At 46.6% G+C, this 13,933-nt stretch overlaps 1 protein-coding gene across 1 annotated transcript in view; it reads right to left on the bottom strand.

Moving 5' to 3' along the window:
- C5H14orf132 (chromosome 5 C14orf132 homolog) overlaps positions 1-9,984 on the bottom strand; it is a 49,202-nt gene extending 39,218 nt beyond the window's left edge. Inside the window, exons 1-3 of the mRNA XM_064486378.1 lie at positions 9,979-9,984; positions 5,952-6,113; positions 5,570-5,830 (exon numbers count right to left, since the gene is read on the bottom strand). Coding sequence (XP_064342448.1) covers positions 5,570-5,830; positions 5,952-6,113; positions 9,979-9,984 — 429 coding nt within the window. The remainder of the gene's footprint in view (positions 1-5,569; positions 5,831-5,951; positions 6,114-9,978) is intronic.
- Between the last annotated feature and the right edge of the window lie 3,949 nt (positions 9,985-13,933).

Raw genomic sequence — 13,933 nt, 5'->3', positions numbered from 1 at the left:
GGGTCACTGAAGTCCCCACCCCACCCTGCTCCACTCCCTGAGGCCACTGGCCCAACCCCTGTCTTCTGGGCCTCGTCCCCGACTCCCCTGCCACTTACCCCTCGGCCCAACCAAAGGGCTGCTTGCAATTCTCATTCCCAACAGGAGACACTACTTCAAGCCCCATGCCATTCCCTCGTCGGCCATGTCCTCACTCCTTCATCTACATAACAGCTATGCATCCTTCAAATTCAGCTCAACTCAAACCTCCAGAAGTCTTCCCTGATGCCCAAAGCTGGGTTAGGTGCCTCCTCTGGGCTCCCAGGGCACCTACATTTACCTCCACCCAGTTGGGTATCACAGGGCAGGGCCTGTGACCCTCTGCCCCCAGTACTTCATGTAGGGAGCGCCTGGCGCACAGGGAACACTTGCTGAATGACTAGAGGAACAGTTCCACGAGGAAGTCCATTTGTCCCCATTTCACAGATGATGAAACTGAGGTTTAGAGAAGTGGTCTGTCCACTGCTTCTCTAAGACCCATGGTCACTAAAAGGAAAACTAAGATGCTTATCCTTTAGGGATCTTCAGACCCTATTATAGATTGAGTTGTGTCTTCCAAAAAGATCCAGAGAAGACTCTAATTTGAAAAGACAGATGCACCCCAGTGTTCACAGTAGCACTATTTACAGTAGCCAAGACATGGAAACAACTTAAATGTCCATCAACAGATGACTAGATAAAGAAGATGTGTATATATATGCAATAGAATATACTCAGCCATAAAAAGGAATGAAATAATGCTATTTGCAGCAACATGGATGGACCTAGAGATTATCATATTGAGTGAAGTAAGCCAGACAGAGAAAGACAAATATCATTTGATATCACCTGCATGTGGAATCTAAAATATATATATATATATATATATATATACACACACACATATATATCCTATTTATAAGCCAAAAACAGGCTCACAGACGTAGAAAACAAACTATGGTTACTAACGGGGAAAGGGCAGAGAGGGATAAATTAGGGGTTGGCATTAACAGGCACACGTTACTATATTTATGATACAAAAACAAGGACCTCCTGTACAGCACAGGGCGCTATATTCAATTTCTAGTAATAACCTATAAGGGAAAAGAATCTGAAGGGAAAAAATACATCTGTATGTATATGTATAACTGAGTCACTTTGCTGTACACCTGACACTAACATTGTAAATCAATTACACTTCGATAAAAAATTAAAACAAAAAAAAGATACTGAAGTCCTAACTCCCAGTACCTGTAAGTGTGACCTTATTTGAAAACAGGATCTCTGCATATATAATCAGATTTTGATGAGGTCATTAGAGTGGGCCCTGATCCATTATGACTGGTGTCCTGATAAGACAAGAAGGGACACAGACACCAGGAGAGCACCAGGTGACAACGGGGCAGAGGCATGACAGCGTCTATGAGCCACGGAACGTCACAGATTGCAGACAACACCACGCAGCTCCAAGAGGGGTGTGGAATTATCCTCCCCGGGGCCTTTGGAGAGACCCCAGCCCTGTCCACACTTTGACTTTGGACCTTGAGTCTCCAGGACCAGGAGGGATTAAATTTCTGTTTTAAGTCACTCAGATTGGGGTAATTTGCAGCCTTAGGAAACGAACACAGACTTCTTTAAGACCTTGCTTAAAATTACACATAAACACAATATTTTGTGTACCTCAGGTCCCCATAAGGACAAAAATGAGGCTGGGCTCTTATGCCATAGGCATGCTTGTTCCACAGGGGGCTACAACCTAGAAGCGTGTGAACAGAGCTCCTGGTCCCCCTAGTCCATTCGATGTGCTGGCCCAGCACACAGTAGGTTCCTTAAATGTTCATTCCCTTCCTGCAGGAGGAGAGTCTTGTGCAAGACGGCGGACAGCTTCCAGAGCAAGCATGCCAAGAGTCCCAGTATTCTTACAAGCTAATCTCACAATGTCACATACCCGCGTTGTCCTGGTCAGGAAGGTCACTAAGGCCAGCTCAAATTTAGGGGGAGGGTAATCAGATCCCCCAACCCGCTGATGTGGGGGCCTGTACACACACCTGGGAGGAAGGCGAGGAAAGGATGGGGCCCCCGATGAAGACAGGCTACCCCATCAATGGCACAGGGAGAGTCTGTGATTCTCCCCTCCTCCCCAGCTCCTGGAGGGTCTGGGTAGCCCTGCCCTTCTGATCACCTCTGGCCCTACAGAAACAGAAGCTCCTGTTCACTCTTCAACACTCCAGAGGGTCTAAGGACCCAGGGACTGTGTGGAGTATGCTGGGGTGTTTTCAGGGGATTGGGGGTAGGGAGAATGACTGAGTCCCTCCAGGGCTCAGGAGCAAGCTGTGCCTTTATATTTTCAATGCTTACAGCTTCTTCTAAGCCCAAACGCACAGCCCCATGTCCTCACACCAGGGAGGGCATATCTGCACAAGAGGATTTGCAGGATAACTGATGTCCACTCTGGACATCCAAGAAGAGTGTCTTTTCAATGCTGAGGTTCTGAGAGGGAAATCTGTCTCAAATGGCATATATCCTCTGGGCCTTTGTAAGCCACGAGCAGGAATCATATTTCACAACATGATGAAGAGGAAGAGAGTTGGGTTTGGAAGTCACAAGGATCTGGTTTCTTTCACTCAATCAATTAATCAAGCAGGTGTGCCCCCCTGACTCCCCCATCCCTCCAGCTTCTGGCCTCTACTGGGGCCGGGGTCTTCCCAAGGCACTGCTTCATTTATAAGCTGTTCCCTGCTCAACCTGCAATGGCTCCTACTGTCTACTGATTAAATATGGCCCTTTCATCCCCAACAGTTAGTACCTTCTAGAACCTGGCCCTGGCTTCTCCCTCCCAGATCTACTGTGTTCCCTACCCTCCAGCTTCCTGAAGGATCCTGTGAATATATTCTGGGCTTTCCTACCTCTGTGCCTCTCTGCTTAGAATGCCCTTATTTCCAAGCCCACCAAGGGAAAAGTTCTCATCCATCAGAAGCCCCACCCTCAAGTACCGATGAACAGGTGTTTGACGGGGAGGGCATCTGACACCTCAAACTCACCATCTTTTCCTGTTAATGTGTTTTCATGCACATACATCTCACGCTCAACAATCATCTAACAGATACTTCCAGAGGGCTTACTACGTGCCAGGAGTTTTGGTTGCCCTTTCTTGGAATGGCCTGGTCCATCATTTCTCCAATACTCTGCAAGCACCCAGAAAGAAAATCTATCTCCCATTCAACTGACCCCCAGCAGCTCCGTCCCAGCGCCCAGCACGGAGCTTGGCACAAGGCAGGCTCTCAACATTTGCTGAACAGGTGGCTGGAGATATTCACATTTCTCTATCAAACTGCCCTCTGCTGATGTGTAGGGACAGTGCTCGGTCACCCGCACCTGGTGGTCACTGCACACTCACAGCATGTGCTGAACACTCATTGCAGCCAAGCCCTGCTAAGTGCTCCCAAAAAAGAAGTAAAAGTTCCTGCCCTTGTGCGGATAAGAGGGACAGAGGATCATCAGAATGTCCATTAGATCACAACGCACCATGATAAGACCACTTCCGGGGGGAGGAGAAGGGATGAGTCATCGTTAAGTATGTCCACCCTGTCCCTTATGCTGTGTCTTTTTCAGGGTGAAGCAGCAAGGTGGGAAACCTAGCAGCTTTGCAGATACTCAGACCCGGATTTGAAACCAAATTCTTCTTGTTAATGGTGTATCATGGGCAAATTATTTTATTTCGCTGAAGTTTGGTATCCTGATCTGTAAAATGGGGATAACAGTGCCGACATCACAGACGTGTAAGGATCTACTGTAACAGAGCGTGAGTCCCATGGCTGGCACACAGCAGGTGCTCAGCGAACATCGGCATCTCTCCCCATGTGATGGCTTCGTGTTTCTGCTCTTTGTGGCCAGCCCAGGACTGAGCATGTAATCAATGCCCACATATCTGCCCACGGGAATAAACTGACCACATCAAACTTGAGTTGTAAACAAAAAGAAAAAAGAAAAAAAGAACCCAATCTCTGTGCAGTCTCTGCCTCTAGGTGCTGAAAAGCCCTGTGTTTATTTTGTCAAGTTACCATAGCAACTCCTGATGTTCCAGCCAGCCCCAGGGTTAGCAGTCATCAATTTATCTTGTAACCATGGAAACACCAGCTGTTTGGTGGGATCTAGAGGGGGAAGGTAGAGGTAAAGGGTGTGTGAGCTTCTCTCTCCTCTAGAAATAAATCCGGTGACATCTCCTCAGTCATCATGCAGCTACGGTCACCACTATCTAAAATGATGTCCATATGACAATATTTATAAACATGGCTTTAGGAACAGGAGACAGAAAATTAGGCAAAAAAAGACCAGCATCGATCATGGGAACAATTAGCAATATTGTGAACTTGTTAAGAGGCTGAGGCTGCACAGAGCTGGAATCCAGGTTCCTTTGAGCCAGCCTGGGGATTCTGCACCCATTCATGCCTCCACTGGGGACTCACTGGCCCTGCAGCCTGGATTTTACTGTTACTTTTAAACAGGCTTCCAACATGGTGCAGTTTGAGGGGAAAGTGTCTCCTGAAACTCCATTCCCTGGAAAAGTAAACAGCAGCCAGTGGGGCTCCTGCCACATACCCAGAGGATGAAAGGAGTCTTGGGGGCCCTTGTTACCACTAGGCTCCCAAAATAACCAACCCTATAGAAGGTGCAAGGTCTGAATTTTGTACATGGGAACTTACTCTCTCAGCCCAAATGTGGTGGCTCTTCCCTTGAGCCAGACTGTAACTCCAAGAGGCCACAGCCTGCTCGGGAAAGCCAGCGATGCCTTTGTTCTGGCTGGATAGTTCAGGCGTAAAACATAAAGATCACCCCACTCTTAGAACTCTTGGGGATTCTCCTGCAGCAAAGACCAAGCGATGAGAGGTCACCTGTTTTCTCTGCCACTGGGAACCTGTTTTGTGTCGAGGGAAGAGTTATGGTCGCGCCGGGCACTGATGGCTACAGACTCAGCACAAAGCAAAAAAGGCTGAAAACGAGCGCTTTGCTCTGGCGCTTGGCTGGTCACATAGCGGGTCTCTCCGCCTTCCTCAGGCTGCAGACGCCCATGATCTCCATCCGAGGAGTGAAAAGTGAGGTGGGAGGCGCCCGAGGTCAGTGGCAAGTGACAGATTACCTGGCGCCTCGAGAAGATACAGAATGGGGAAGAGAGAGGTTGCCCGCCCGCCAGGATTCGCACGGATCCGGGCAGCCCCGTCGAGGAGGGCTCCGGGGCGCCGGAGAGGGGACCACAGCGAGGGGGATGAGCAAAGAAGGGACCACTGCCCAGGCCCCTCGCACAGGTCGACCCGGGGAGCTCAGGATGCACGGCCCGCCCCACCATGGGGAGCCACGCTCGCCGCCCCACCGATGCGCTCACCAGGTGGGGATGCCAGCCCGCACAAAGGACCGGGACTTGCATCCCCGGCGGCCGCCACCGCCCGGCCTGAATCCTCCCGGTGCGTCCAACCCAGGCGGGGAGGGCGAGACCGTGGCCCCGAACCTGCCCAAACTTGGCGGCCCGGGGCGCGGGTGGAAGGTGCCCTGTTACCTGTGCGGCCATAAAGGACAGATCCATGGTGTCGCTGCTGCCGCCCGCGCTCGAGTCCTCGCTGCTGCTGCCGCTGCTGGTCCGGCGCCTGCACCGCTGCCTTGGGGAAGGCCGCGCAGCGAGCCGGCGTCCCCGAAACCCCGCGGTGGCGGCGCCGCCCTCAGCAGCCCGGGGGTGGCGGCAGGTCCCGAGCCCGCGACGCGCCTTGGGCTGGCTCTGCACTCTCGCCTCCGGACGGCGGCTGGGCGGAGGTCCTGGAGCCTGGGGGCGGGGCGGGATGGGGCGGGGTTCGGGGGACCCGGCGCCCCTCCACGTGACCACTCCCAGTCCCACCCCCGAGGGCGGGGCTCGGCGGAGCCCCTGAGAGCTCACAATCGCCTGCCTGCGTGTTCCGGAGGGAGAAATTGAGGTCCGAGGTCAGCCAGAGGGTCTGTGCACGAGCCAGCGTGGAACCCGAGTCCTGCGCAGGCTCAACGGGGTCAGGATTTACAGGCTTTTTGCGCCAACACGGCGCCCAGAGTCCGGTGTCCTCGGGGCTCTGGAACTGGGCAGAGGGAGGTTTAAATCCTAGCTCAGCTCTTGCGGCTTGGCAAGGTAGTGTCTCTCTGAGCCTGAGTTTCATCGTCTGTAAAATGAAGAAAACAGAACCAGAGAATTAAATGAGATTATGCATCTGGTACATAGTGTCTTCCATAAATGTGAGCGCTAACATGGCTGATAACAGAGACCAAGATGCAGGGAGAGGCGTATTCCCGTGTGTGTGTGTGTGTGTGTGTGTGTGTGTGTGTGGTGTGTGTGTGTGTGGTGTGTGTGTGTGTGTGTGTGTGTGTGTGTGTGTGTGGTGTGTGTGTGTGTGTGCGCGCGCGTGTGTATGACACAGAGAGAGACAGACAGACATCCCAGACCGGGGTAAGGAATGGATTGTGGGAAGACAGGTCTCAGCGAGTATTACTTGGACCCTCCTGGTGGTGTTCCTCCCAGGGCCTTCTCACCCATGGTGGCCATGAGCCTCTGGACCGCCTGTGAGGGAGGCAGCCCCCACCCTCTGGCTTTATCAAGGGTGAGTGAGCAGGGGCACAGAGAGATGGAGGAGTTTGTTCAAAGTCACCAAGCAGCTGGGAGACCAGCAGGGGCTGTGGGAATGAGATGACTGCCTTACTGACAATGTGTCCTTCAAAATTCGTATGTTGAAACCCTAACCCCCAATGTGATAGCATTTGCAGGTGGGGACTTCGAGAAGTAATTAGGTCACTAGGTCACAAGGGTGGAGCTCTCATGATAAGTAAGAAGAGACACCAAACAGAAGTTCTTTATTTTAATTTAGTTAAAGTTTATAGATATTTGGCTTTACAGTTAGCCCTTATTTAAGAAATCCTTTCCCAGCTTGAGACCATAAAGATACTCTCCTGTAGTTTTAAATTTTTATTTTATTTTTTTATATTTAAGCCCTTTTCTTACTGATTTTTTTTTTTTTGGTGTAGGTTAAGGAAGCAGTTTCCTCTTTCCCATATTAATAATCCATTGTCCACCCTTTTTATTGACCAGTCCAGCCCTTTCTGTTTGATGCTGACTAGCAACACCAAAGTTGTCAGGTTTTTATCTAAGTGTGGGTCTGTTTCTGGGTGGTCTGTTCTAGTCCACTGACTGTTCATCCTTCTGAATAGTAATACCAATCTGACTTAGCTACCATGGTGGTTTTTATCCGTCAGCTTAGCTGGGCCACAGGGTGCCCAGAGAGCTGGTTAAATATTAATATGTATCACACTGGGAAGAAATTATGTATTTACCGTGTTGAGTCTTACAATCCACGAACACAGTATGTCTCTTCATTTATTTAGAACTTCTTTGCTTTTTTTTTTTGTCATCAGTGTTGTGTAGTTTACAGCATATAAGGCTTATGTTTTTTTTAAATTTTTTTTTGTGTTATAGTCAGTTTACAACGTTGTGTCAATTTCTGGTGTACAGCACAATTTTTTAGTCACACATGAATATACATATATTCATTTTCTTACTCATTTTCACCGTGAGCTACTACAAGATCTTGAATATATTTCCCTGTGCTATACAGTAAGGCTAGATATGTTTGTTAAATACACACCTAAATCTTTCTTTCTTTTCTCTTCTTTTCTAGTGATTGTAAATTTTTGATATTGTACTTTTAATTTTGGTGTCCATGTGTTCACTGCTAATATATAAAGATATCATTGATTTTATATGTTTGTCTTACATCCTGTGACCTAGAACTTATTAGTTCTTAGAACTTTTTTGTAGCTTCTTTGGGATTTTTCTATGTGGACAATCATGTCATCTGTAAACAGGGACCGTTTTATTTATTCCCTTCTGATCTGTTTGTTCTTTATGTCCTTGCCTGGCCTTATTGCACTGAGCAGAACATCTACATTCAATAAGGGTGGTGGGAGCAGACATTCATGTTTTTATGTCCTCATGAGACTCAGGGAGGTGGGCAGGGCAATGAGGAAGGCAGGGAGATCAGCACGAGGTGATGTCAGCTGAAGAGTGGGGCTCACACTCCTGTACCCTCGCTGCTTCATAATGACAGTGTTCTGCGGACCAGGTGGCTCACCTAGAAGGTACTTTGCAGATAAAAGTTTTGTGCAATTACTGGCATGCAGGCCTGGCCTTAATCAGGGGAACCCAGCCCTCTTCTGGGACTCAGCTCTGAAGAAAAAGAGAGACAGGCCCAAGGTGAATTGTCTATTTGCTTGTTTTTATGTTTTAAAACCAAACTTCCTTGAGCAACACCTTGTAGTCAGTTATCTACATCAAGCTTTGTGTCCTTGAACCAATCTCTCCTCTCTGGATCCCAGTTCCCTCATCTCTCAATGAAGGGGCAGCCATGGACCTGCCAATCGAGCTTATTTTTAATGCCCACTGTGTCCTGGAGGTGAACAGAACTATGTAACCTCAATGTCCTTGGAGAAAGAAAATACTCTCACTCTTGACAAGGAGGACCAGAGGATTTAAAAGGCTGTCAACAGAGCTTCACTCCTTTTTATGGCTGAGTAGTATTCCACTGTATATCTACACCACATCTTTCTTATCCATTCATCTATTGATGGACACTTAAGTTGCTTCCATACTTTGGCAATTGTAAATAATGCTTCTACGAACATTGTGTATGTATCTTTTCAAATTAATGTTTCTGGTTTTTTTATATATATAATGAAATTTTGCCATTTGCAATGACATGGATGTATTTAGAGGGCATTATACTAAGTAAAATGAGTCAGATAAAGACAGATACTGTAGGATAGCGCTTATATGTGGAATCTAAAAAATACAGCAAACTAGTGAATAAAACAAAAAAGAAGCAGATTCACAGATATAGAGAACAAACTAGTGGTTATCAGTGGGGAGAGGGAAGGGGGAAGGGCAATATAGGGGTTGGGGATTTACAAAAGGGTTATTTTGGGATTATACGAAACCATGTACATGAAACTTGAAAATTATAAAGCACCATAGAATTTAAAGTCTTTTATTCAATAAAAAATAAAATAAATAAAAAAGAAAAACATTATTTAAAAAGTTTTTGGGTTTTTTGAGGGGAGGTAATTAGGTTTATTTATGCATTTTTAAATTAATTTTTAATTTAATTTTATTTTTTTAGTGGAGGTACCAGGGATTGAACCCAGGACCTTGTGCATGCTAAGCATGCACTCTACCACTGAGCTATACCTCCCCCCAAAAAGAAATTTTATAAAGAAAAATAAATAAAAGCTTGTCAGCCAAAGCCCAGGCTGAGGTATTTTTAAATCACTCTGTTGATGTATCATTTACATAAATGTCTCCGTTTTACACACACAGTTGATGAATCTTGATACATATATACACCCATATAAACAAAACTATAACCAAGATATAGAACATTCCACTCATCCCTAAAAGTTCCCTCTGTCTGTTTGCAGACAACCCTCAGACCTCCAGCCCCAGGAAAGCACTGATCAGGTTTCCATGACTGCAGATTAGATTTGTATTTTCTAGATTTTTCTATAGATGGAATCATACAGATTGCAGTCTTTTCTTTGTTCATTATTTCAGCAGGATGTTTTTGAGGATCATCCAGATTGTTGCTTATATGAGTAGTTCTATTTTTATTGCTGGAAAGCGTTCTGATGTATGAACGTACCACAGTTTGATCATCCATTCTCCTGTCGGTGGACACTTGGCTGTTTCTAAGTTTTTTGCTTTTGTGAATAAAACGCCTGTAAACGTTTGTGTTCAAGTCTCTGTATAGACATTTGGTTTTCATTTTCTTAGGTTAAAACCCTGCGAATGGAATTGCTTAGTTCTATGTTTATAATAAACTGCCAAACTGTTATACAAAGTGTTTGTACATTTTACGTTCCCACCAACAGTGGATGAGAATTCCAATTGCTTCATTTTCTCACCGGCATTTGGTATCTTCATTGTTTTTCATTTAAGCTGTTCACGTGGATATACAGTGATACTTTATTATGGTTTGAACTTGCATTTGCCTGATGACTGCATGACGTGGAACATCTCTTGTACTCGCTCATTTTGGCCATTTGTATATTTTCTCCTGTGAACAGTCTGTTCCAATCTTTCACCCATTTAAAAAAATTGGATCAATTGTCTTTTTATTACTGAGTTGTTAGAGTTCCTTATGAGTTTTGGACACAAGTCCTATGTCAGATACATGTAGTGCACATATTTTCTCAGTCTGTGGTTTTTTACATTTTCTTAATGATATTTTTCAAAGGAAAGTTCTTAGTTTGGATAAAATCCACTTTATTATTTTTTTTTTTCTTTTATGGTTCATGCTGTTTGTGTCCTAGTTAAAAAATCTTTGCCTAGCTCAAGGTCATGAAGATTTTCTCTGTTTTTTTTTTTCATGAAGTTTTACAGTTATAGCTTTTATATTTAAGTCTGTGATCTATTTTTGTTTTTTATATATAGTGTGAAATAAGGATTCAGGTTCTTTTTTTCCCCAAATGAATGTCTCATTGTGCCAGCATCATTACTTGTCATAACTATCCTTTCTCCATTGAATTAGCCCCGAGCAAGACTAGATTTAAGAAGACACAAAATTTAAGGTGGCACGTACTCTCAGGTGCCAGCTTTGCACTTGTGCAACCTTGAGAGTGTCTCCTTAAATTCTGACTCCTAGTCTCCTTGCTGCCCCACCCACTGACTAGTAGGCACCTCTCAGGTGGATCTGTTAGAAATATCACTCTATAGTCCTTCCTGGTCAACCTCATCCAGGCATGTAATGGTCCAGTGAGGACACCCAGACCTCTGTCTTGAGCTCTACATTGGCATATCCATCTGCCTATTCAGCAACTTCTGGTGGCTAATGGCTTCTCAAATTTATCCTGGCCAGCACTGAGCTGTGATTTCTCCCATCCACTCAGCTCCATCACGAGCAGATAATGGCTCTACCCAGGTCCTCCATGTACAGTTCTGCATGTTGCACACTGCACAAGGGTGTCTGGCAGAGAGGCAGATGGGGTTAAAATCCAGCCATGCTCCTCTCATGGAATCCTGTGTGTGGGTTAAGGGTGTGTCTGTCTAGAGTAAGAGATGCCTTTGCATCTCACAGTAGACCCAGGAATCATCCTTCAGTATTATTCTCTCCCTTGGGAATAGACACAATTCAACCCACAACAACAAGGGAGAGAAAGATAATTATTCACTCTCAGCCCACCAACCCTTTCGTTCACTGTGCTCTGGCCACACGGGCCTCATTTCTGTCTCAGCAACACACCAAACACACTTCCCTGTAGGGACATAGTCTTTGCTATTGCTTCTGCTTGGAACTCTTTTTTTCCAGATCTTTCTTTTGATGGTACAGGTTTCATTTCCGAAACTACCTCCTCCAGGAGGCAGTTTAAATCATCCGTCCTTAAAATAAAAACACCTTGTTTTATTTTTCCACAGCATTTCTCCCTTTGAACGCATTTACTTGTTGGGAGAGGCCATCTGAGCGTCTTGGGCCTCAGGCCACCTGTGTGCTCTCGGTCCTGGCAGCTCGGCTTGGGGGCAGAGGAAGGGGATGGGTTTTTGCGTGGCACACTTAGAGGATCTGGGTTCCAGGAACAGCCTCAAGACTGCTGTTCTGCCAAGTACTGCATGCATAATTCATGTGTGCAGAGAACTGGGGATCCTGCGGGGAGGCACATTCCATTCCTTAAAAGGCTCTTGGACTGAAGGCCACAGCAGGGGGATGTGACCCTATCATTTCGCCTCAACTGGGACCCAGATGGAAAGGGCAGGGGGCCACAGAGACCATGGGCAAGATGCCCTCTCTTCCTGGGAGGACTTTAAGAAGGGTTTAAGGATTCATGAGCTTCTCACCAAGCCATTTAATCAATTATTCAGGGCACATCACAGGGGCAGAGATGGCCCAGGACCCATTCCGCTTTTAAGCTCACAGAACAAATGGAAGGCAGCAGTGGGGGCAGCAAAATGCACAGGAAATCCCGTTGTCCTTGGAAGCCTGGCCCCAACACCTCCTCCTCCGTCAACTCTCAAAGCAAGAAGCTTCTGACCATTCAGCAAACATGGGCTGAGCCAGGATTTGAACCCAGATGCATCTGACTCGAGAATCCACATGTCTTCTACACTATGGTTCCTGCCCATAAGGAACCTATATGTTAGACCAAGGCAAAACCAAATCAATATAAAGTCAGGAAGAATTCATCCATCCATTCATTCTTTAATTCAACAACTATTCCTTCATGCATTCAGCACCTCCTGGGTGCCGGGTGCTGTATGTCTGGAAGGGGTGGAGAGACTCAGGTAGAGCTTTCATAGCAATGACAAGGCACTGTAGTGTGGTCCAAAGCTCCCCATCTGGAGAGGCTGAAGACTCAGGTTTGCATCTTGGTTCTGCCACTTGCTAGCTGGATGACATCAGGCAAGCTACTTAACCTTTCTGAGCCAGGGATCTTTCCATCTCTAAAAGTGGAGGGTTGAATGAGATGACGGGAAGAGTGACCAGCACTGAACCCAGCACATAGTAGGTGTGCTGTCAATGGAAGGAGAGAAGGAAAGTTGGTAAAGTCCATGGGGAGAGGGAGGGTTGTTAGTTTTATCCAGAGATTGCTCAATTGCTTATGGTTATCCTAGTTCAAACACATGTTCTGCTAGAACAAGTACTCCAGGGGGCTACAGAGCGGGAGGCAGGATGGAATCTTCCTTGTCTGTGAAACGCAGCAGCACCTGGCAAACGCCTGGCTTACATAAAGGGCTCTGGGAATGTTTCCTGAACGAACAAACTAATGAGTTAATAAGCAATGATGGCTGAATAAATGAATGGATGAAATTAAGTAGGAGGGCACAGGAAGTAAAACGGCTCCCTCTGTCCCCTTCGATGGCTTCACTTTGATGCTTTCCTTTGCTCCGTGCACACACGCCAGGGCTGATATTCAAAATGCCTGAATGCGGATGCTGGAAGCTCACCTGCTGGACCAACTGTTTCCTCGTGGATGTGGGGCTCCCGCAGCACCAGAGGGAAAAGGAACTTGCAGGCCCAGAGAGTTAGAGACCCACAGCTCCCAGCATCACTTCTTAATATAAAAGCAGGGAGACCCGCACACAGTCGGTCACTTCAAAACCTTTACTGAGTTCCAAGCAAGAGCCAGGCCTGTGCAGGGCTCCCTGGAGGGGTGAATACAGCCTCGTTGGGCCACAGTTCCTCAGGAGGGAAATGTACCAGGTAGACACGTGGGGACAAGGTCATCACCCAATGTCAACGCAGTACAGACCTGCATTGTCCAACACAGTAGCCACTGGCCACACAGGGCTGTTAAGCACCTGAAATATGACTGGTCTGAGTTGAGACATAAGTGAAAAATACAGGATTTTGGAGACTTAGTATAAAAAAAGTAATGATTTTTTTTATATTGATTACATGTTGAAAGGACAATATTATAGATATATGAGGCTAAACAAAATACATTATTAAGATCAATCTCACCTGTTTCTTTTGGATGTTTTAAATGCACTACTAGAAAAACTTAAGTTGCCTGCATCGTGGCTTCCTAAAATTTAAGTTGTATGTAGCTTCTACGTCTGTTGAAGAACACTGGCAGAGACAGTTCAGAGCAAAAAGCACTGGAGGGGTCTGGACCAGCTTTGTGGCCTTCAAGGATGGGCTGATTTGGGGCAGGCGAGCAGAGACGGGGACAGAAAAAGTGCTCCAACCAGGGGGCAACTTAAAATAATTCCCCCGTTTCTTGAGAGAGAGGCATTTCACCATACGGGAAAGGTAACAGCCCACTGCCCCCTGGCATCCCAGGGCCAGAGCAGGTGGATCACTTAGCCCCAGAAACCCTGTGACCCCCTCAGAAATCCATGCCTTGCCGTGTCTCCCACACACAG

Source organism: Camelus dromedarius, chromosome 5 (assembly GCF_036321535.1).
Source record: "Camelus dromedarius isolate mCamDro1 chromosome 5, mCamDro1.pat, whole genome shotgun sequence".
Classification (NCBI taxonomy): Eukaryota; Metazoa; Chordata; class Mammalia; order Artiodactyla; family Camelidae; genus Camelus; species Camelus dromedarius.
The sequence above is the reverse complement of the archived record's forward strand: the minus strand, read 5'-3'. Positions and strand labels throughout refer to the sequence as shown.